The 24,357-nt window shown below is 37.0% G+C and overlaps 1 protein-coding gene across 7 annotated transcripts in view; it reads left to right on the top strand.

The window, feature by feature from the left end:
- Positions 1-24,357, top strand: part of MAP2 (microtubule associated protein 2) — a 297,749-nt gene that overhangs the window by 200,063 nt on the left and 73,329 nt on the right. For all 7 annotated transcript variants that reach the window (XM_070387393.1, XM_070387384.1, XM_070387377.1 and 4 more), the window contains exon 5: positions 22,186-22,470. In XM_070387393.1, the coding sequence (XP_070243494.1) occupies positions 22,209-22,470 (262 nt within the window). In that variant the 5' untranslated portion in view covers positions 22,186-22,208. The remainder of the gene's footprint in view (positions 1-22,185; positions 22,471-24,357) is intronic.

Below are 24,357 nucleotides of genomic sequence, written 5' to 3'. Positions count from 1 at the left end.
CCACTCTCTCTCACCTTAACTAATGCAATAGCCTCCTGTGCTCAATCTTGCTCTTGTATAATCTATTATTCACATAGTCTGATCTTTTATGAATCAATTGATTTGACTGTCTTGTTCAAAATTCACCATTGGCTGTGTTTAATAGTCAGAAGAAAACCCACACTCCTACTATGGCCAACAAGGTGCTGTATCAGCTGACATCTTCTACCTCCCTGACGTCATCGCCATATCCTCTCTATGTAATGTAATGTGATATTCTGACGTTGTGATATTCTGGGCTGTCTCTGGACTGGTGTCTCTGTCTTGGTGGACCCTCACTTTCTGAAGGACTAGAGAGGTATGCAAGGGTTACTTTGGAATACACACATTATCTTTTATGAATACAATGATGGTTGTTGCCCTTTTCAGGATTCTTTCAGTTTGCCCATCACTTCTGGAATGATGAGGAACTTTCCTGCCTCCTTTTAATGCATAATTTTATAGCATTTTGACAATATTGTATCCTACTGATATGTGATCTTGAATTTTAATTTATAGCATCAGAAAAACAGAGACAAATTAGCTAAGTGGAAGTGAGAAAACGATTTTAAAAGTAGAAAATATTTATTTTCGTATTCCATGTCATATTTTGTCTACCTAATAATATTAACATTTGCCACAGCCTGACATTTCTTTGATATTTCTATATCTTCAGAATAGATTTACACCTTTTCCTGAAATGTTGTTGGGTGAATTTTATCCTTTAAGACAATATTCTGTAAAAATAGTCTGATTTTTTTGTTTCATTTTTACAGTATTTCTTAGGAGCAGCACTTGATGAGTATTTACACTGTTGAGAACATTTGGCAAGAGAAAGACAAACAGTAGGACCACAATACCCCAACAGTTAAGGGAAAGTGAAAGAAGACCTGCTATTTTCACCATCCTTTCTGAAAACAAGTACCTTTGACTTGTGCTGACTACGAGTCAAATGTAGTCACAAGCTGAATGCTATCTCATCAGCATTTAGCTCTGGTCCATGGCACTCTGTGCAAGCAATTTTAAAGGCAGATTTAAGCATTCTAAAAGTAAATTGTATTGGTAAGTTAGAATATCAGATGTTCCCTGTATGAAAGCCTTTTCTAATCTCTACTATCAGCTGGCAGTCGTACCCAGACCCCAAACCATTCTGGCTGTAATTGAGTAAGAATCTATTCCAGGGGTGAGGTTTTGAAGAGGGATGTCTCTTGGTTAACTCGAGACAGAAACAGGGAGATTTGCCCACATACTCTGGCACGAGTTAAAATAACAATAACAGTCCTCCTACTCAACAGCCTGAGTCATAAGCACATTCTACTGAGTTCTCTGCAATTCTGAGCAGATTGTTTGGGCTGCAATTCTGTAGGCAGAGGTGGGAACCACCTGCTGCGAAAAGGCTATAGTTCTTGTTCAGAGGATGCTGTTATTAAGTCTGGCCTTTTCACAGTTTGGCCAGATGGAGATAGGAAGAGACAAAATTTTGGTTCTGATGAGCACTTTTTCTAATGCTCAGAATAAAAGTAATGGTCCTTTTAAAACATTTAAAACATTTAGTCCTTTCATTTGGCCATGACTACAAGTTCCTTAATAAGGGAGGCTTACTGTGGGAATTCTTAAAAGATGGTTGCCTTCAGAAAATTCTGTAGACCTATTGCAGTAGCCTTTCTCAGTCAATTGGGGAAGGAGTGAAAGCCAATAAGAAATCTAATTTTTGCTTAAGCAGAAGAGGGAAAATTCTTTTCTGATCACTGAAGTGCTTTATAATGCAAGTGCTGAACACTAACCCCTTCAGCACGGGCCTCCAGTGGGAAAGATTGAGGGCAGGAGGAGAAGAGGGCAACAAAGGGTGAGATGGTTGGGTGGCATCACTGCCTCGATGGGTATGAGTTTGAGCAAACTCTGGGAGATAGTGAAGGACAGAGAAGCCTGGTGTGCTGCAGTCCGTGGGGTCACAAAGAGTCAGAAAACTGAGCAACTGAGCAACAGCAACATTTATCTGAACCTTTGATGAGTTTCCATCTTCCTGACTCTTACATAATCTGGTTTTCCACCATGAAGCTTTTTCATATATATCAGATCATTTCTCTCCCCTTCTTAAAAGTTTTCTATAATATAAAGTTTCAAGCTCAGTAAGACTCTTCAAAACAGGACTCTAAGTAGCCCCTTTTGGACAGCCAACAATCCCTCTCTTTCTTTTCTTCATTCTAACCATAGCAGACTACTTATTGCTTCTTCAGCTTCAATTATTTCTCTTTGTATACCATGTTTGTCTCATATTGCTTATTGCCTTTGTTATTTCTACCTAAATATTCATTTTCCCCTTGATTGACTTATAAAAGCCTGTGTCTTTTCAATTCAAATGTCATTCCTTCTATGAAGCTTTTTTCTCCAGCCTTAAAGGTAGTATTAATTGTGCCTTTTCAGAGAAGAAGCACTTTCATAGCCCTTTAATTGTATCTAGACTACAAAATAATCATCTTGCTGTATAATTATTTTCATCTGTCTTTTTCCTCAGTTCTGTATAATCGTCAAAGGCAAATGTTTGTCTTTGTTATATTTGTGCCTCCAGAACCATGTTATTAGATTTGAAACAAACTAATATTTAATACATTTTTGTTAATAGCTAATAACAACAATAAATTATTAATAAATAATAACTGAAGGAGTGAATAGGTGATATATAAGTGAGGAGTTAAAGAGGTAAAAAACAAATGAGCTATAACTCAAGGTAGGAGATTTACAAAACAGGTTTTATGATTGTGGTTGTTTTTTAATTGTCATTTCTTTTGTGTGTGTGTGTGATTGTTATGGATAGAAAAAAAAAGTATGTTTATAGTCAGAAGGAAGGAAGAAGCTGACACTGTGATTCTGCAAGATAATATTTAAGGAGATGTTGAGGGAGAATGAAGAGGGACTGTGGAGACAGGAAGTAGACCAGATGTACAGTCTTCTGTCTGCTACCATCTCAAGAAGGGCAGTGCTTTCACTTTGTCCTTGGCGAATATCAGACTGTCCTAAGATTCTCTGAAAATAGTTGCAAGTGTTTTCTCCACCTTGGCCACAAGGCAGGCATTAGAATAGGACCAACTTGATGGCTGGGCTCTTTGCTCCATCCATACCAGAAAAAGAGAGGGGCGTGAAGAAGGTAATATAGGCGGAGCAGCAGGAAATATTCTTGCCTCAAGCTGACTCTTCCTTCTCCCATTCCAGCACCCATGACCTGTCCTAGCTGCTGCTGGGATCTGTTGTACAGGCAGCAGATAGAGGATGGTTACTGAAATTTGTTTCTTTTAACCCTGTTACTTCTATTAGTCTCGTCCTTTTTTTTTTCTAATCTCATTATATATTTCTTCCAATTTTTCTCTAAGTACATTAGTCAGGATTGGCTAATTGCTAAAAAAAAAAAAAAAAAAGTGTCAAAAGTGTGTTACAACTTTATTTATTGTTCATTTAACAGTCCTGGCTGAGTGTTTGAATTTGGAAGATGTCTTTCTTCTTCATAGTCAGCCTGGCATCCAGACTCCTTTTATTTATAGCTTTACTTTGTTATTGTCTCCATTAAGCTGGTAGAAGGGAAAATACCACAGAGGAGCACATGGAAGTGTATATGAGCAAAACCTAGAGATAGACAAATGACGCCTGCTCACATTTCATTGGTTACAGCTGGGTCATGTGGCCACATTTAAGTGCAAGGGAGATTGGTAAATGTAATCCTACTGTGTGCAATCCTAGGGAAAAAGAAAAGAGATTTTGATAAACTGCCAGTAGTCTCCAAAGGAAAATCTGTCTATGGAATTAATATATTTAAACAGTTAGATCAAATATTTCAAGCCCTGGCAAGAATAGATGCTATTTATATGTAGAGATAAAACTATGAATCACAATTTCAGTATCATGTTAAAATAGTAAATGTAAATACATCAGTTTATCAAAATTAATTCTTACATGAGTACACAAATGAGATATTTTAAAAAGCCCTCCTTATAGAAATGAATGTTGTGTCCAAAAGGATAATGACTCAAAAAGCATAGTGCCTGATACTACTATTGGTTTTCTTCAATAGCTGCTTGCTAAAAGTATCAAATGATTAATTTATAGATGTAAGAAGCATCTTTGTAGGACAGGGCTTCCCTTGTGGCTCAGCTGGTAAAGAATCTACCTGCAATGTGGGAGACCTGGGTTCGATCCCTGGGTTGGGAAGATGCCCTAGAGAAAGGAACAGCTACCCACTCCAGCATTCTGGCCTCGAGAATTCCATGGACTGTGAAGTCTATGGGGTCACAAAGAGTTGGACATGACTGAGCGACTTTCACTTCACTTGTAAAACAAAATTAATTGTATTCTGGTAAATTTCTAAAATGCATTATAAAAAGACATGAATTAAGATAGTCAAATAAAAACTCATTTTGAACTGAAGAAAAGGTGTCCTTTTCAAGAAAAAATAAGTAAAGGTATAATATTGAGGAATATTTCCACTTTTGCAAAAATTTTTAAAGAGTTTTGATATTTGAATGAACTTACAAGTAGTATAGGCCCCATATTATGTTTTTCACTTGTTTTATCAGTACTGTTTATTTGGAGAGTAGTAAATATTGTCATTTATATGGAGGGTAGTCATGCATCTGATTATTTTATGGGACTGGAATATGGTGTCATAGTATTGTATAAAAATCATTCAGTTTTGTAGAATATTTAGCTAATATTTAGCTCATTATCTGCTAATAATTCTATCACAAAGTTTCAGGTTCCTGTGACTGTGGAACACTTGTGTTTTCATGTACATACTGCGTTGTAGTAAGTGTATGATCGCTGATTTCCTTGAAGGTTAAAACTCCTTTTCGCTTTGAGAATTGGTAGCAATTTAACCAAGTTCTCATGGCATCAGAGAACATTTTAAAATGAAGATACCTTAATAAAAATAGCTCTTCCTACAAGAAAAACTAATGTGTAAGAAGAATGAAAAGTGATTAGCAGGAATCCATCTTGGCTGAACCTGCAGGCTGATCCCTTCTGAGTGATCCCTTCTGAGTGTCTCTGTCAGATCTTTCTTTCTGAGCGGTATAGTGATTTACTTAAACATGCTGATTTCTTATGATTGATTTGTTGACTCTTTTCTTTTCTCACCCACCTTTCCATACATACACACTTTTTTTAAATGAATGTCAAAGATTCCAGTTGTACCGTGTGCTCAGCAATTACTACAGAAGGCAGTTTGATTCTGAGACAGTTGTAGTCTCTGTGAGAGAAATTTAGAATTCACTAAAGCAAATACTTTAGTGAGGGGGCGCCAAAGCTTGACTCATTTAAAACCATTGTGAGCCAAGCTCTAGGAAAGATCCGGTAGTAATCAATCTTGAATGAAGAGCAAAGGGCCAAAACGATCAAAAAGATGTTTTTTCCAAGACAGACCACTGTGATACTAGAAAGTTCTTGCTACTGGGAAGCAGCATGTAAGCCTTTTTGTTTGGGGTTTATGTATTCCTTTTTGTTTACAACTTGAGTGGGTCTTGCCTTTGAAGCCTAAGAATTCTAAAGGAAGCTTTGTTTTAAAAGGAAGAGAAATTGCAAAGCAGAGTAATTTAAGATAATGTAACATAATATACATGCACACTCAAATATAATATACAGACATTTACCAACTGTGGATCATTTAAATATACACTACAGCAGGATTGTTTGAATGAAACATGAGACCAGGGAAATTTTTCAATGAAGCTATGTAGGGAAGTAACATACTGATGTATAATTTTTATATAATTTTCTCATTGCAGAGCTGAGTAACTATATTATGTAATTTAATTAAATCCCCTTTGTTTGTTTTTGCTTTTGTTTTCTTTAGTTTAGGAAACAGAGCCAAAAATATATTGCTGCAGTCTATATCAAAGAGTGTTCTGCCTGTTTTCCTCTAGTAGTTTTGTAGTGTCTGGTCTTACATTTAGGTCTTTTATCCATTGAGTTTTTTTTTTTTTTTTTAATCTGGCTTTGGAGAATGGTCTCATTTCACTTTTTTTACTTGTAGCTGTTCAGTTTGACCAGCACTACTTATTAAAGAGGCTTTTTTCCTCCATTGTATATTGTTGCCTTCGTTGTCATAGATTAATCAGGTGGGTTTATTTCTGGGCTTTCTGTTCTGTTCCATTGATCTGTGTCTGTTTTTTGCCAGTATCATGCTGTTTTGATTACTATAACTTTATGGTATAGTCTGAAATCAGGGAGTATGATTCCTCCAGCTCTGTTCTTCTTTCTCAAGATTATTTTGGTTATTTGGGGTCTTATGTGTTTCCAAACAAATTTTAAAACTCTTTTTTCTAGTTCTGTGAAAAATGGCCTTGGTATTCTAATTAGGGATTTTACTGAATCTGTAGATTACCTTGGGTAATATAATCATTTTTACAGTATTTATTCTTCCAACCCAAGAACATGGTGTATCTTTCCATTTGAAATATTTGTACATAGATACTACATTGAAAATCCTCCTAATTCTTATTTTTCAAAAGAGTTTAAATCGTGGCAGGTCTCTTTTGCTGCTGTTGTTTCTGGTGTCTGAAATCTGCTTATCCTATTGGCACCCTGTGATCAGAGCTGCCATCCCCTCTCAGATGATGACTACAGTAGTCTTCTACTTGCCTCTCTGTTTCCCCTCTTTTCCCTGTTGTGGTCTGCCTTCCACACAGCAGCCATAAGGTATTTAAAAAGTTCTTACCACCCTCCTCAAAATTCTGCAAAGGCTTCTCATCATACATTTTCTCCAGCTTTTTTGAAACATAATCGACATTTTACATGTAAATTTAAAGTATTCAATATGATTTGATACATTTATGTATTGCAAAATGATTACCACCAGAGCATTAACTATCACCTCCATCACCCCATATAATTGTGTGTTAGTCACTCAGTCGTATCCAACTCTTTGTGACCCCATGTACTGTAGCTTGCCAGGCTCCTCTGTCCATGAAATTCTCCAGGCAAGAATACTGGAGTGAGTTTCCATTTCCTCCTTCAGGGGATCTTCCCTACCCAGGAATCGAACCCCGTCTCCTGCACTGTAGGCAGATTCTTTACTGTCTGAGCCACCAGGGAATCATTTATTTTTTATGGTGGGAATGTTTAAGATCTACTCTGTTAGCAACTTTTAATGTATACGGTATACAGTATTTGGATCCCCAGATGTTATTGGTCTTATAACTGAAAGTTTGTACCCTTTGATCAATATTTCCCCATTTCTCCCTCTTAGAAATAAATCCAAACTCTTGACCCAGGTTCTGCAGGATCTTACACAACCTGGCTCCGCTTAGTTCTTATAGCACTCTTCCTGCATCTTACTCCAAGTCAGCCTCAAACATAAGAAGTTAATTCACATCTCAAAGCCTCTGTATTTACAGCACCACCTCTTTCCTGGAGTATCCTTGTCTGATTCTTTAAATAGCTAGCATCCTCCATGTTATTTAAGTCTCTGCTCCAAACTCATCTCCTCAGAGATGTTTCTCTGACCACCTTACAGAAAATAGTGGTTTCCTCTTGCCCTGTTATCTTCTCATTTAAAATTTTATATTAAATATGTGACATGTGAGGTTAAATAATTTAATATAAATTAATATTTAGTTCATATTAAGTTTAATATTTTAACTAGGTATTTGGTTACTGTATGATTACCTTATTAAAATGTAACTTTCATGAGGGTGGGAATTTTGCATGACCTATGGGGCACTGAGTAACTTAATTTTGTCTCAGAATAAACATCTTATATCCTTTCCCCATCTCCAATCCCACTACTACTACTTTAATTCAAACTCCTATATGCCCTCTCATTGATTATCACATTATGACCAACTATCTGCTTTTCCTGATTCTGATCATAATCTTCTATAACCCTTCCTATGGTTTATTTTATCATTCACTATCAGTTTAAAGTTTCTCAGTGGGGTACCATAATGATAAAATTTGTACTACACAGCCTGACAGGATCTTCATCATCTGGAGCCTTGCTGGGCATTCTGAAGCAGCCTTAATGTTTTCCAGCATGTTTCCAGTTCTGTTCTACCCCTACATCATATTACTGCTGATTTTGTGCTTAGAATTATGCCACTATCCACTATGAATGCCCTTGAAGATTGAAAGCACATTTTGCCATTATGAAGTCTCCCATGACTTTTTTATTTCATAGGAACTGCCATAGAATCCCTGTTTATCTCTATTAAGGCATTTATCATATTATCACTTAAATACACGTTGACACGTTGATTTCTCTCAGTACCTTCTGAAGACCAAAAGCTGAGTCTTGCTGTTGTTGTTGTTCAGTTGCTAAGTCGTGTCTGACTCTTTGAGACCCCATGGAGTATAGCTTGCCAGGCTCTTCTGTCCACTGTCTCCCAGGTTTTGCTCAAATTCATGTCCGTTGAGTCAGTGATGCTATTTAACCATCTCATGCTCTGCCGCCCTCTGAGTCTTGCTAGTATTTGCATATCCTCAGCATCTAGAACCAAGCCTGTGACATAATAGATGTTCAGTACATATTGATAAATTTCACCAGAAAAGAACATTTTCTAACCTGATATGTCTCTTTTCTGTTCATGATTAAGGCACTGTATCACTTTTTTTTTCTTTTAGTTAAGAATGAGTGAGACAGTCTCTTTTCTTATTTATAAGTTCTTCCTGTAAAGACTTTTATTTTGTTCTAAGAAACATAGGATTTCATGAACTTTATTTTGAACAAAAATCTATTGTATTGAGGGCTTCTGAGGTGATGCTAATGGTAAAGATTATCTACCTGCCAATGCAGATGACATAAAGAGATGTAGGTTTGATCTCTGGGTTGGGAAGATCCCCCGGATGAGGGCATAGCAATCCACTCCAGTATTCTCACCTAGAGAATCCCTTGGACAGAGAAGCCTAGCAGGCTATAGTCCATAGCAATTCAAAGAGTCAGATACGACTTAAGCAACTTAGCACACATGTACAACCTTTAAAAAGAAGATAATGTAGGGAATCCATATGCTTGCTTCTTGCTGAGAAGCCATTTCTTAATCTATAGATTTACTTTTGATACCCAAGTTCTTCAACATGGAATTGAAGAGAATTTCAAAAATGTTTTAGAGATTGTGGTGCCAGAGACAGGAAGATTTTCCAGATTTGTCTGTTGCTTCTGTAAGTATACTAAGGTGAATTCTTGGATATATAGATTAGAAATATAAAAATCAAAGAGCGCCAACCTAAATAAAGCTCAGACACTACTGCTGTGTTCCTTTTGCCTCAATTCATTTGGAATCCCAGAAAGATGAGGTCCAGTCCACACTGGCCCTTTCTTTCTTTCCTTTTTGAAAGCATTATTACCAGCAACGCTTCTAACCTTCCCAGAGATTTATCATCGGCCTTATCTGTCATCTTCTCTCCCCTTTTCTAATGCCATTAAAAAAGCATAAAATTCCTATCCTTTTCAATGCAGTGGTTATATATAGTATCAAAACTATATTGGGTTTAATAAAAAGTAAGCACTGCTCAAAGAATATATTTTAAAAATTAATATGCTTCCTCAAAATTTGTGTGACTGTCATAGAAATGTATTTCACTAAAATTTAATTTAACATTTTTTACATTACAAATCATGGTCTATTTGCTCTTGACCAGGTCCCATCTGCCTTAATTGCCTATGATGGGTCTATTTTTATATCAAGATATTTTTGCCTATTAGTGCAGCATACAATTTTGCCACATCAGTGCCTATACATGCATTAAGACTTCTATATGTAAGACTGGAATATTTGTCTTTGTAGACAAATTATTGTGACTGTTTCTTTACTTGAATTTTTTTCAGCTCAGTTTTTAATCATCTCGTAAACACAGACTTATTACATATATTTCAGGCCTGGAGGATTTAGCAAATTTATGCCACTTCATATTCCAGAAGGTTAGCAGAATACAAGTGACAAGCCATAAAAGTTAAACTGATTTCTAGAATTCACTCCAGGGTACACAAAGATATGTCAGCTCAGAGAGAGAAATCAAAGCAGTGTATGAGGACTGACTGACCCAGTTGGATCAGACATGAGTTGTGAAGGAATTCCAAATGATAAGGGTTTCTTGAGCTTTTTTTTTTTTTTGGTCCAACTCAACTGATGGAGTGAACAAGGATACTTGCAACTTAACTCAGAATTCTCCTGAGTCACAATTACAGATACACAGTACAACATGGCACACAGCCTGCTCCAAATCCAAAAAGAAAGAAAATGGGAAAAAGTTGTTCTGCTTTGTATGACTCATACTTTACTTTTATGTGACTCATATTTTACCTTTCCCTGGAAGAAAACTAGCATTTATTATAATTAACTAGATTTTGGACTCTCCCTGGATGCTGTAGTTTAGTATATTTAAAAATGAAAGTTATACAAATATTTTGCATCTATCCATTTTTCTTTTCAAATATATATGACTCAGATCTATATTCATGTAGCACCAATAGTGGCCTCTATCATTGCATTAACTGTGTTACCTTATAACATATATATTTCTAATACATCTGACCTCTTCGGTATAGTGTAAGCTGTTTGCAGCCAGAATCCATAATTTAATCATCATTATATTCTTAGTGTCTAACAGAATTCTTGGTGTGAACCTAATGTTTAACAAATGTTACTGAATTAGATTCTAGAAAGCGTAATAAGTAAACTGATAATTGATAGCAATCTGAAAATTAAACGGGAGCTCAATACATGCTTTGTTAAAGGAATTTATTAATAGTGCCTCTTAAGGAAAAGTGCAGTTCTTCAGTCTATTCAGGCTCTCTTTTCTCAGTATTCTCCATTTCTTTGCTTCCATGTCTCATCAGATGAATCCAGATCTAACTAGGCCCATATGTCTTTGTAATCCACTGTCACGTTTCAAATGACAAAAAAAGTGAATAAAGAAAACTTTAAAAGTGGCGTCAAAAGAACCTCATGAGGTTCACACTGAACAAAAACAAAGCAAAGGAAAAAAAAAAAAAGAATTCCATCCTTTTTTTTCAATGTTCATCAAAAATCAAGCAAAATATTTCCTAACACTGTATGGTCTAATGAAAGAGCACTCTTCAGAGCATGGTATATAACTGAACTTAACAAATCTGAACTTCAGTTACAAACCAGACTCAAGAAAAAATAAATTGCCTGTCAGAATAGTATAAAGCATGATGCTTCTCACAACAAACAGATGGCTGGTAAGGTTTGTAAATAGGTAGATAATAGATAGGTAGCTAGATAGATAAGATAGATAAAATAGAGAAACTTTATAAGCAGTCTGGTAAAAAGAAGACAGTTAGGTTTTGTTTTAAATGATTACATTTTTGAACATGGAATCTACCCTCTCATTTCAATACTAATCTCATCACCACAGTCCAGATCTAGATGCTCCTTTTTTAAAGTGACTTTCTCTAAGAGTTGCTTCCACATTTAATCATGCATCCTTCCAATTCACTTTTAATACCATTACTGGATCAATCGTTCTAAAAAATAAACTTGATTATGTCACATGTCACATCTTTTGTTGGAGCCCTCTGGCTTTCAGGAGGAGTCTAAGCATGGCTTACTATGCTTCTTAATTTTTCTACCCTCGCCTGCCTGTCAGCCTCCTTTCCCCATGTCCCACTTAACCTCTGGACCACAGTGAACAATCTTCTGCTTTACATGTGTTCCTCATTCATTCATGTAGTAAACACTTGTTATCAAACCTACTCTGTGCCACACACTATATTAGGTGTTGGTAGTGGGAATATGAAATGCTCTCCCTCCAAGAGCTCACAGCTCCTTGATGAAGACAGTATGGGGAGGAACATCTAACACAGGGTGAAAACTGGACTTTGAGAGGCCAGAAGAATGCTCATTATGGGTGTCTTCCTGGAAGGTGTTGCCTGCTGCTGCTGCTAAGTCGCCTCAGTCGTGTCCAACTCTGTGAGACCCCATAGACGGCAGCCCACCAGGCTCCCCCGTCCCTGGGATTCTCCAGGCAAGAACACTGGAATGGGTTGCCATTTCCTTCTCCAGTGCAGGAAAGTGAAAGTGAAGTCGCTCAGTCGTGTCCGACTCTTAGCGACCCCGTGGACTGCAACCCACCAGGCTCCTCCATCCATGGGATTTTCCAGGCAAGAGTGCTGGAGTGGGGTGCCATTGCCTTCTCCGGGAAGGTGTTGCCTAGCCCAAGTCAAAAATAACGTAGTTTGCAATTGTGATCATCCAGGCTCTATCTTCCTAGAAAACGTCCCTCCTTTCTTTGGCTAACTTGTCCTTTAAACTCAACTCAATGTTCCCTCCCCCGGGAAGTTTTGATTAACTTCCCAGTGTGGTAAGAACTGTCCATGTGCCTCCACAGATTCTTGTCTTTATCTGCATCACAGCATGACTTTTTCTTGTTGGTTTGCCTGTGAGCTCCTTCTGCATACGGGCTTTATGTTTTTTCTTGTATCCCTAGTGCATTCCCTATGACACAAAGAGCCTTTCTTTTAATGTTTGTTTAATGTTAATTTCTCAAAAAATTAACTGGCTAATGAATTAAGATCTGTAATCTCAGTCGGAAAACATTTTAGAAGTCATATAGGCCAACATCCCCTTGAGTCTATCATGTTCATGACAGGATAGGCATTCAGCTTGTGCTTCAGCACATCCATTGACAAAGAGTGCATTATGTTCGAAGATGTGCAGAAAACAAATGCTGTGACTGAGTATCCTAGAAGCCATATACGCTTAGTGTATTTAGGACAAGACTGTAATCAGAACATGTTCAGAGGCAGAGCTTCAGTCACATAGCTTGTGTTTGCAGAGGAGGAGTTGTTCATCAAAAGATAAAGAGACTGAGCAGATCAGACAAAGAGGCAGAAAAGAGCACAGTGGCATCTTGCTTATAATTTCGCAGGACTTCATCCTTCCTTCTATCTTAAATAGCTAAAAGGAGATCCCATTTATGGAACACCATCAAGTATTTACTTTTTAAATAAATCCTTAACTTCCAAGTCTCCACCATTTTTTTTCATGACTTCCATTTTCTTTTACAACTTTTGGGGTTTTAGGGGGGTTATTCTAGCATCTTATTTTGTGATATATAGCACAGCCTCCAGGTTTACCTGGGTCATGGCCCTGCTCCCACCTCCTTTAAAGAAATCTCTGAAGCATACTGTCCTCGAGTACTAATTGCTGTACTTGTAGCCCCTTTAATGCGCAACCAGTGCCTTCCCTGTAAGGTGGTCCTCAGGTGTCTAGAACTAAAGGATCTTCATTTAGTAATGGTGCCAGTAAATACTTATGACAATCTGGAATTCTACAGAACAGTCCTTAGATTTGCACCCAAAGGAGATTTACAGTGTGTTATTATGTGACACTGGACAAAGTCTTACAGGTCTGGAATCAGATTTCAAGCAGAAAAAGTTTGAAACAAAATTGTTATTTGTCAAATTCCAAGTGACAATTTGCCTCTTAAACTTTTATCCTAGTACTTAAATTTATGTCTAAGGAAGATTTTATTAAACTTATTGTGACTGAATTTCTCTTTATATGGTAAAGGAAAATTACTGATGTAGGGGTCAAAATTTATCTGTTCAGTGACCTGATGCTTATGAAAGTAATGCTCAGATTTTGTTCATGTCTAAGTTTGAACACCTAGTAAATGAGAAAGCCAGCATTCAATCCTGATTTTCTGATTAGAAATCTATTACTTATCTCACTGTATCTCTAGTATGTAGGTCCTTAGTGAGATATCATCAGTAGAAGCTGAAGCTTCAGAGCTTTAATTTAAATACTATTTAATTTAAAATTTAATTTAAATACTATTCATTTCTGATATGTATATTTATTGGTTCTTTGGCATCTGGTCCCATCACTTCATGGGAAATAGATGGGGCAACAGTGGAAACAGTGTCAGACTTTATTTTTCGGGGCTCCAAAATCACTGCAGGTGGTGACTGCGGCCATGAAATTAAAAGACGCTTACTCCTTGGAAGGAAAGTTATGACCAACCTAGATAGCATATTCAAAAGCAGAGACATTACTTTGCCAACAAAGGTTCGTCTAGTCAAGGCTATGGTTTTTCCAGTGGTCATGTATGGATGTGAGAGTTGGACTGTGAAGAAAGCTGAGCTCCGAAGAATTGATGCTTTTGAACTGTGGTGTTGGAGAAGACTCTTGAGAGTCTTGGACTGCAAGGAGATCCAATCAGTCCATTCTGAAGGAGATCAGCCTTGGGATTTCTTTGGAAGAAATGATGCTAAAGCTGAAACTCCAGTACTTTGGCCACCTCATGCGAAGAGTTGACTCATTGGAAAAGACTCTGATGCTGGGAGGGATTGGGAGCAGGAGGAGAAGGGGATGACAGAGGATGAGATGGCTGGATGGCATCACTGACTTGATGGACGTAAGTTTGAGTGAACTCCGGGAGTTGGTGATGGACAGAGAGGCCTGGCATGCTGCGATTCATGGGGTCGCAAAGAGTCGGACACGACTGAGCGACTGAACTGAATTGAACTGAAGTTCAGAAATATATACAACAGTGAAATATAGATTGTATACCATAGTTTCATAAAGCTCCTTACCCAGTTTAATGTAATAGATTGTTTTCAGTGGAATGGGTATATGAAGTTAGAGTCCTTATCTGGATTGCCTCCTTTTCCTGTACCTCATTCCACCAGTTTGACTGCTTGGTGAAAGATCTAGCAGTGGAATGGATGTAGTAGGTTTGGCTTCTCATTCCAGATCTCCCTGGAAGAATCTAACTTGGTCAAATAATTTACTCTCTCTCTGGCCTCAGTTTTTCAATATGTAGCAAACTGTACATTGAATCCTATTGCTAAAAGTTTTTAAATAAGAGCCACAAAATAATAACAACAAATAACAGGTAACATTTGTTGGGTACTTTCAACTTGCCTGGAACTCTGCTTTACCTGTTTTACCTTATCTGATTCTACCAGTGCCCTAGCACTGGCTTGTTGTGTACTCTGCGTTCATTATCATCAGAAATAATTATGCCTTCACCAGCTCTCTTGATGTGAATTGTTTATTAGTCATGGTGTGTGATGAAGAATGAATCATCCTGAAAAAAATAAAAGGATGAATCATCCTTATTGGTATTTTACAATCAATCTGAAAAGAGCAGAGAAGACATGAAACAATTATTTGGATTTTCAGATATTCATGTCATCTTAATTTTTTTTCTTAATTTTTTTTTTAATTTTTGTACAGAGATGAAGAGAAAATATATAGAGTTATAGTCAGTTAGTCAACAACTGTTTAAGCTTAGAACTCCTCAACACTTGGAAGTAGAGATATGGATTCTACATAAATTTCTATTTTTAGGGGCCAAAACAGAAGTTTCTGTTGTGTAGTACTGACATGGATAGTTAATAGTGTAAGGCGTAATTGTGCCTGCATGGAAAGGGGAAACAATATTCATAAGCTTAATTTTATTATATAACTGGTTGTTTTATTCTTTGTTCATCCTTGGATATCTATCAGTACAAAACTATAATTCAGTGTTTTTATTGAACTGGCACATTGCATGATGACAGGGCAGAATGTATCACAGAAAACATCCTAGAACTGTTCATGCCAAGTGCATTATGAAAATGGAGACATGTCTGTCTGGCACACAATATATTTTTCCTTTAGATTTTCCAAGCTTTCTTTGTTTCTCCCTTTGCCAATTTTTTAGAGTATTTAATGGTGCCTGGTAATAACTATAATCAGGGACTATTTCTGTGCTTTGTGATCTTTCTAATGTTGTAATCCAAAGAAAAACAGTGAGATTTGTGGTTTTATGGGAATCCCAAGAGGAAAAGTTATACTTTACTAAATGACATTTTCAGCACGCATGTCAACTATCTAGATATTAAATCATTTAGTTACTTCTTTGAGGGCTTTGCTAGTTCAAACCATCACATGTACACACCATGCCTGCTACCGCACATCCATCTCCAAATTGATCTAACAGATAAAGAAGATTATAACTAGATTTAAGATACTTCAGGCAAGTGTACTTTTGTCCTAAACCATTAATGAATGCCAAGAAGTACCTAAAATAAATATTCTAAAGGCATCTTGAAGATGTTGATAAACTGGCCAAGGACTAGTCTCTGTTTTCACAGTATGCAGTAGGTTTTTTTTTTTTAATCACAGACAATGGGTAACTTTAAACATTCTTCTGAAATATTTCTGCTTCCTTCAAGTAGGATTAGACACAACAGAGAACTGGCATGTTCCCAAGAAGCTCACTGAAAGCACTCACTGAACTCCATCCCATCGTTCATAAATATCTTGGGTTAAGGCAGTGAAAGACTCAGCTTCTGTTTGTGAGATTGAGCACCTTGAGCTATCAAGATAATTGTTTTAATGCTTTACTCCAGTTATTCTATAAGAGTATTTCTTGTATGTATTTCTGTCACTCCCCACTCTTTTCTGAGGTCCTATGCGGCAGGTTTGCCTGAAAGTACCAATCTTCAAACTTCAGTATGTCAGAGTAACTTGTTAAATCTGTTAAAATACCAATTTCCAAGCCCTAAAACCAGAAATTCTCACTTTCTGGGATGCAGATGTGCCATGTTCTCAGTCATATTCGACTCTTTGCGACCCTATGGACTGTAGCCTGCCAGGCTCCTGTGTCCATGGAATTCTCCAGGCAAGAATACTGGAGTGGGTTGCCATTTCCTTCTCCAGGGGATCTTAGTGACCCAGGGATCAAACCCACATCTCCTGTGTCTCCTGCACTGTAGGCTGATTTTGGCTGGAAACACTTCAAGTTACAATGGAATGGATGATCATCACCGAAGGCCATTTTAGCTTCATGATTTTAAAGCTTTTTTCTCTTAAAGGTATTTCTAAACCTGTGTGTTGCACAGTCACTATTATGTATGCAAAGTCTTATTTGGGTCTAGAAGTTTGTTCTGCTTGATGTTATTTTTCGTATGCTCTCAATGGAGTTAGAACTTAAATCTCTGTTCTCTCATGCCTGAAAATTAGGTTTCAGAATGAATCTTCTCTCGTTGATTGGGTTTGTGTGTGTGTACATCTGGCTGGCTGTGACACCATGAACTGTAGCCAGCCAGATGTCTCTGTCCTTGGGATTCTCAAGGCAAGAATACTGGAGTGGGTTTCCATTTCCTTCTCCAGGGGATCTTCCTGACCCAGGAATTGAACTCACGTCACCTGCAACTAGTTGAGCTACTGTTGGCCAAATACCCATAGCTGACAGAACCAATCTGGAGGTGTTAAATAATTTAACATTCAACAAATGTTTGCAGCCTACACATGGCTTAGACACTAAAGAATCTGCCTGCAATGCAGGAGACCCGGGTTCGATCCCTGGGTTGGGAAGATCCTCTGGAGAAGGAAATGGTACCCCCTCCAGTGTTCTTGCCTGGAAAAATCCCATAGACAGAGGAGCCTGGTGACTATAGTCCATGGTGTCACAAAGAGTTGGACATGGCTGAGTGACTAAAACTTTCAAAGATTCTTTTTTCATATTTATCCATCAGTGAAATGAATCAGAGAGTATAGCCATGATCAGTGGATTCAACAGCTGGTGTGAGAAAATCATGCATGTTCTTACCAAGGAGCATTAGATTGAGAAATCCAGGTCTAAGCCTTATAAGGCTTAGAAAACTGGAAGAACTGGAATTTTAACAGCTGGCATTTTGATGAAATAAGAAATATCTGTCCTTAGAGAACTTTCAAATATCAAGAGGAAATTGTTTAATAATAAGAGGTAGCAGAGATTGAAGCTCACCACTCAAGTCTATAACAATATTTCTGGTGGCACAAGATCTTCTCTTGACATTTTTTCCAATGGTATATCTTAATTGGGAAGAATACTGGGGCCCTGCATTATGTCACATAATAGCCATGATATGATAGAGTCAAGTGAAATATTTCATTCTCATACAAAATAGATATTCGAACTTCTTGGATTTCTTTTTAAAAATCCGTATTACAGATATCTATATCCTCATTCATGTTGTATTGGAACTTCTTAGATTTCTTTCTAAAAATCCGTGTTACAGATATCTATATCCTCATTCATGTTGTCATTTGTGCTTAGCCCTAACAGCTAAGATCTCATTGCAACATATTATGAATTATAACTCAATGCCTTGGACTTAGTACTGTTTTTAAAAACTTGGGAATTTCCTTGCTCATGTTATCAAGCTAGGCTTTTGGGAAGAGGAGAAGGTGGAGAGTTCCGGTAGCTTCTCAGCTTGCTTTATCCATCCAGAAGATTGTGCAGCAGATGTCTAGCTGTTCAGTGCTTAGGAGTAGGAGGTTATGTGATCTTTTGCAATATGGAGAGAGGAGAGTTTTTCCCTTTACACAGTAGGAATGGGATGTTACAATCCCTGCTACCTCACAAATTTCTTTTATAGACTTGGAGAGGATTTGCCTTTCTCTCAGTTTTCTTATCACCTTTAATTCCACAAGCATTGTTTTCAGAGATTCAGGTAAAAGTAATACTATACATCAGGAAGAAGAAATTAAAGGAAGTTGTGATAACTTTTAACTATGTTCTAACACCATTCTGAAGAGTAGAGATTATCTGTGACCCCAAAACACTGATTGGGTGTTTAAGTGAAATTTATCATGAATGGGTGGTATTTTAATAATATCATGTTGTTATTTTAAGGGAGTAGGTCTAAATAATGTCTCCTCTGATTCCAGATGCTTTTCATTAAAACTGAAACATATCTTTCCAAATCATATTTTCTGTCAAAAAAGTTTTGCCAGAGCAATGCCAGTTCTAGCTTGAAATCTCCTCAAATGCTTGTCACTTAATAGATAGTTAGGCTCTGTATGTTTCAAAAGCCCAACAAATTAGAAAGTGAAATATGACTAATTACCTATGTTTGAAGGAGTATTATCTGAATAGTATCATCAGGAATCCAGATGATGCATTTTAGATAATAAATTCACTTTATTTGTACATCTAATAGCAATTGAAGTCAGTGTAGCCAGCCTTGCCTTTCTTCCAACGTTAGTTTTTATCGACTAACTATAAAGAAAGAATTAAAAACTTGAAAGTATTAAAGACTAAGGAATTCACTTTTGCATACCTGTTCTCTTGAAAACAAATTATCATAATGTTTTAAATGGATGATTATCAAGTAACACACTGCTCATTTCAGTGTTGGATTTTTAGGTTCAAGATGAAGATTTTTAGCCACTGAGAAATCTTTTCCACCTCTCTCTGGGGGAAAACTTGTGACATTTTGCTGGAAGTTGTGGGTGCTCATATTATTTTATGTCCTTTGAATGTCTGTGGCAAGAACTCCAAGAGGTAAACATGGACTGAAATGCAAATCTAAGTATTTTCCAAATCCTTTTAGAGATGTTAATAAACGTAGCATCAAATGAAGGTTCTGTAGCCAATTACTTGGGATGCTTCGCACACCAGTGCCCTCCCCTGAGATTGCCGTGTGCAGTAAAAGAGCAAAAGCTGTCAGGAAACTTGTATTATACATGCCCATGTAACTCAGCATTGCCCAAGCTTATTTGAACACTTTACTGCTAGTGGTCTTTCTCCCAAAAATGTAATCGAAGACTAATCATGAAAAAATGTCAGACAGATTTCAACAGAGAGACATCTATAATATACCTGGCCAGTATTTTTTAAGGTCATCCACAACAAAGAAAGTCTGAGAACCTCTCACAGCCTGAAGGAACCTGAAGAGACATGGAACTAAATGTAATGTAGAATCTTAGATGAGATTCTAGAACCAAAGAAAAGATTAGGTAAAAACTAAGGGAATCTAAACTATGAACTTTAGTTAATAATAATGCATCAGTACTGTTTCATTAATTATAGCAAATGAATCACACTAATATGTTAATGACAGGAGAATTTGAGTGCAGAAGATACATAGGAACTCTATATTATCTGTTCAAATGTTTCTGTAAATATGAAATTGCCCTAAAAATAGAAAACCTGTTAATCTTTTTAAAAGCAATATTAACAAGTCATGTACTTCTTTGTGGGAAAGTTTTTCTATTTATAAGTGTTCACTCTGCACAAAAACAATAGTTTGGCCCATTTAAGAATGTGGGGATCTTATTTAAGCTGTTCTGGTACAGAAAAAGTAAAGAAATCAAGGCACGTAAAGGTAAGGATGCTAAGCCAACAGTCTCACTAGCAATAAAATATTGTGATCAAGGTCACAGTTTGAATGTAGATCATTTTTTCAGCCCATTAGACATACGGAGATGCCGGAACAACTCAGAAGAAACACAGTCCTCAGACTCCCAATTTAGGTCCTTTCTTATTTGACTAGAATACAGCGGCGGAGTGGGATCTAGAACATTGCAGAACCATCTTTATAAAGGATTCTGTTTTCAGATGTACACATGGAGTGGTTAGTTCTTAGGACACACTCCTCCCATTAGGCTCTCCTGTCCCAAACATTGGCTGTGCCTGTCTTGGAACGTTCAACCATTTCTCTGTGATACATGGGCAGAAATTTGTAAGTCACTCTTATTATTGGACTTACCAGGTTTTCAGGCTCCTCTTCGTATGCCAACAATTCCAGAAAAACTACTGAAAGTATTTCATATGTAATGAGTGGTGGTATGATGACTGTTAGTATTATTATAATAACAATGGCAAAGGTAGAAACTACTATTTATTGAGCTTGTTGGGGGCTGTGCTGAGTCCTTACTTTGTTTAAATTTGCAACAAAGCAATAAACTAGGCATCGTTGTTCTCATTTTACAGATAAAGATACTCTTGCATGCACGCAGTTCTTTATACATTGTCAGTGATGTGGGGATGCACTTTGATTTATTCAGAAGCCCTTCAATCAATGTTTTAAAAGCTAAATTGCTTAAATCCTGTTTAAATACTCATAGGGAAGATAAGTATAACCCTTATGGGAAGCAATTGTGGGGGTGTGGGGAGGGGCTTTGGCGTTGTCAAATTAGTTCAAATGAGTTAACTCGTGTAGTTCTTGGTATGAACAGAAAATGAGAATAGGGACCTTAGAGTAGCATTGAAATTCAGTAAAATAATAATAACAAGATTCTTGCTAGAAATCTGATAGAAAGCTTACTTTTGTGACAACTTTATTTATTTGTGATGTCTCTAAACAGAACGTGGTAGCTAGAATTGGATTTGTTTTCATAGACTTTTTGTTTGTTTATTTGGAGGGTTTGGGTTGAGTTACTATTTTGGGGAAAAAAAAAAAAAGGAAAATGTTCTTAGCTTCCATCAGAGATTCTGATTGTCTATGTCATCATCAGGGTGGGGACAATAGACCATCAGTGAAGCCACATTGCTGGCAACAGCATTTCAAAACAGTGATGTATCACTTCTTGTCAACTAGATCTGTAAATTTAGTGGCTTCAGTATATAAGTGAAGGCTGTGCTGTACCTACTGTTTCCTTATTAACACATGCAGAATACCTACTCCATGACTTATTCAAACTTTACTATAATTTATGGCCACCTAATGAATATTAATGACTTAACTGAATTGACTTAATTGTGACATAATACTGTAAGTTGTGACATAGGCCTAATATTATATTTATTCTCTATGTAAGATTTATACCAAGAGAAAATGCCATTCCCTTTTTAATCTATAGATAGAGCTTAGAAAAGTTTGCTGAAAAATTAAGTCAAAACTCTCTTTCTCTTAATATTCAGTATCCAGAAAGATATATCTTCCTCTGGTTTGAATTAAACATCTTTTAAATTGAAAAGACTAATATACTGACCATTGTCTTTTCTAGATTTCACAGAGAGTTGTGGTTTTAAAGAGTATTTGGGATAATCTTCCATAATCCAGCATGTCCCCTGAGCCATTCTTTTCCCTACTGTTTTCTATCCAGTTTTCTCATATTACAGATTTTCCCTATTTTCCTTGTTGAGTCAGTGTCATATGTCAATGAAAGTTAGCTCAGATATGTCCTTAAATGCCAAACACTAGTTTTAAAAAATAGAGTATATGAAACTAATGGTGATCTTATATGAAAAAAAAAAAAAATAGATATTCCGGAAAAGATCTGTTAAAAACTAAGGTGTTAACAGTAGCTACCTCTTGATATTAAAAGTGGGTTATTGAATGTGTTTTGTTGACCATCAGTTGCTGGTGAGTTTGCTGTCAATTTTCCCTATTTTAGTACTTCAGATAATCTTTCTCCAAGGTCATGGCTGCCATTTTTCTTCTTCCAATCACAGGAAACATCCCAGGACATTGAAGAATGGCAGATGATCGGAAAGATGAAGCAAAGGCGCCTCACTGGACCTCAGCTCAACTTACAGAGGCATCCGCCCAACCACACCCACCGGAGATCAAGGATCAAGGTGGGGCAGGGGAAGGACTTGTCAGAAGCGCCAATGGATTCCCCTACAGAGAGGATGAAGAGGGCGCCTTTGGAGAACATGGGTCCCAGGGCACCTACTCAAATACCAAAGAGAACGGAATCAACGGAGAACTGACCTCAACTGACAGAGAAACAGCAGGTAACTAAGGGCTCTTCTGTCACCAGTGCTTGCTTTGTGCTTTGAAGTCTGTTTACGCTTCAAGTGAATTAGTTTACAGCACTGATCTTTCTCTAGTGCTAGGACTGAGATGCTAGTCAGTCAAGGGAAATAGACACCGAAAGGAGAGAAAAATCATACGAACTAGCCTGACATTCCCCCAGATCAGTTATATTCTCAATCTTATCTCCTTTTTAATTTTTAATTTATTTATTTTTGGCTGTGCCCAGCAGCTTGCAGGATCTTAGTTCTCCTACTGGGGATCAAACCCATGGCCCTCACAGTGAAAGCTCAGAGTCCTAACCTCTGGACCACCATGGAGTTTCCATTTACCACCTTAATTTTAGTAGACAAACGGCTTGGTGTGTGTGTGTTGCTAATAACTGTCAGCATTTTAAATCACTGAAAAAAAAAAAACTTCACTAACTGGGATTCTCTTGAATGATATTGGACTTAAATCTGATTAATTGATAAGAAGCACATTTACTTTTTAGGGCAGGAAGAAATGTAGTCTGTCTCCCAGCCTTAAAAAGGAAAAAAGAAAGGAAACCAGCACATGCATACACGGGAACTATTTAATACTTCTTTGGATAGCTTTTTAGAACTAATATACAGATGCTTAAAGGATAACAGAATATAATTTAATCTTAAAGTATGATTTCTACCACAGGTTTGTTGACGATATTGTCATTAATGGCTTAGAGAACCATTCAGTTCAGTTCAGTCTCTCAGTCACGCCTGACACTTTGCTATCCCACAGACTGCAGCACATTAGTCTGCTCTATAGTTCTTTCTCTGTAATTCAGAATTTAATGTATTTGAAGGCAATAATTTGCTATCCAAATGCTACTCCATGCTACTCCAAAAACAGTAAGTAAACTGCTAGTAAGAACGGCTCTGTCTGCTTCAAGATCATCCCTTACTTATTCAAGGGTCAGTTTTCTACAGTCAATTGGTTAGCCACACATCCACTGTACACTCAGTTCAAAAAATATATTTAAATTTTAATGGGAAAGTATGAAAGGCATTTCAAATAACTGAAATTACATACATACATACATACAGTGTGATTCTTTTCATTTAACAAACTACTGCTGAACATTTTCTACGTATAAGCTGTGCCAGGACGAGTGCAAAGAATGGGCTCTGAACTTCCCAGAGCAGTTGATCTAGTAGCACACATGAGACCTGTGTGTACAGTTAATTCAAATACAGAACACAGAACATTAAGTGCCACATGAGCAGTATAGAAAGGCAAAGTTGAAGAGGGGTCGTTTCCAAACCAAGTTCCCAAATCATGTACAGAAGCATCTTGAGGTTCCACAGCAGATGCACAAGAGTGTGGCAGAGTGTTTTTAAATACCCAGATGAAATTCTGTGATATTCAATAGCTGTCAAATACTGCATGAACTATTAATTTAAGATAGTTTGGTTTCAACATTAGGTCGTACCACATTCTTCTTCATGATGTCCTGTCTTTTTGAAGCTGGGATTTTGGGGTCTTTTCAAAGTTGCTGTGATAAAAAAGCAAATACCCTGTAGAAATGTATGTGGAACAGAAAAAAGAGAGTGGCAGTGTCCAAGCTAACTCAAGGATTTGAAAAGCTGTGCAGTGCCCTATAGACACCCATGTCCCATTAGTAAGAAATTGTGGATAAGAATGAAATAAAAATACTGTTTTTACTTTTCATGGTTATAGGGAAGATGAGGTAGAGTATATAAAGTAAATGATTCAAGAAATACTGTCTATTAAGTACCATTGTTATTGGGATTATCAGAGGTGGTAGTGGTATTCATATAGACAACAGGACACCCTCGATCAGGAACTATTTTTCTACAGTCAAGTGTAATACAATTTGAAGAGGGTGT

This window comes from Bos mutus, chromosome 2 (assembly GCF_027580195.1).
Source record: "Bos mutus isolate GX-2022 chromosome 2, NWIPB_WYAK_1.1, whole genome shotgun sequence".
NCBI classification, from domain to species: domain Eukaryota; kingdom Metazoa; phylum Chordata; class Mammalia; order Artiodactyla; family Bovidae; genus Bos; species Bos mutus.
The sequence above is the reverse complement of the archived record's forward strand: the minus strand, read 5'-3'. Positions and strand labels throughout refer to the sequence as shown.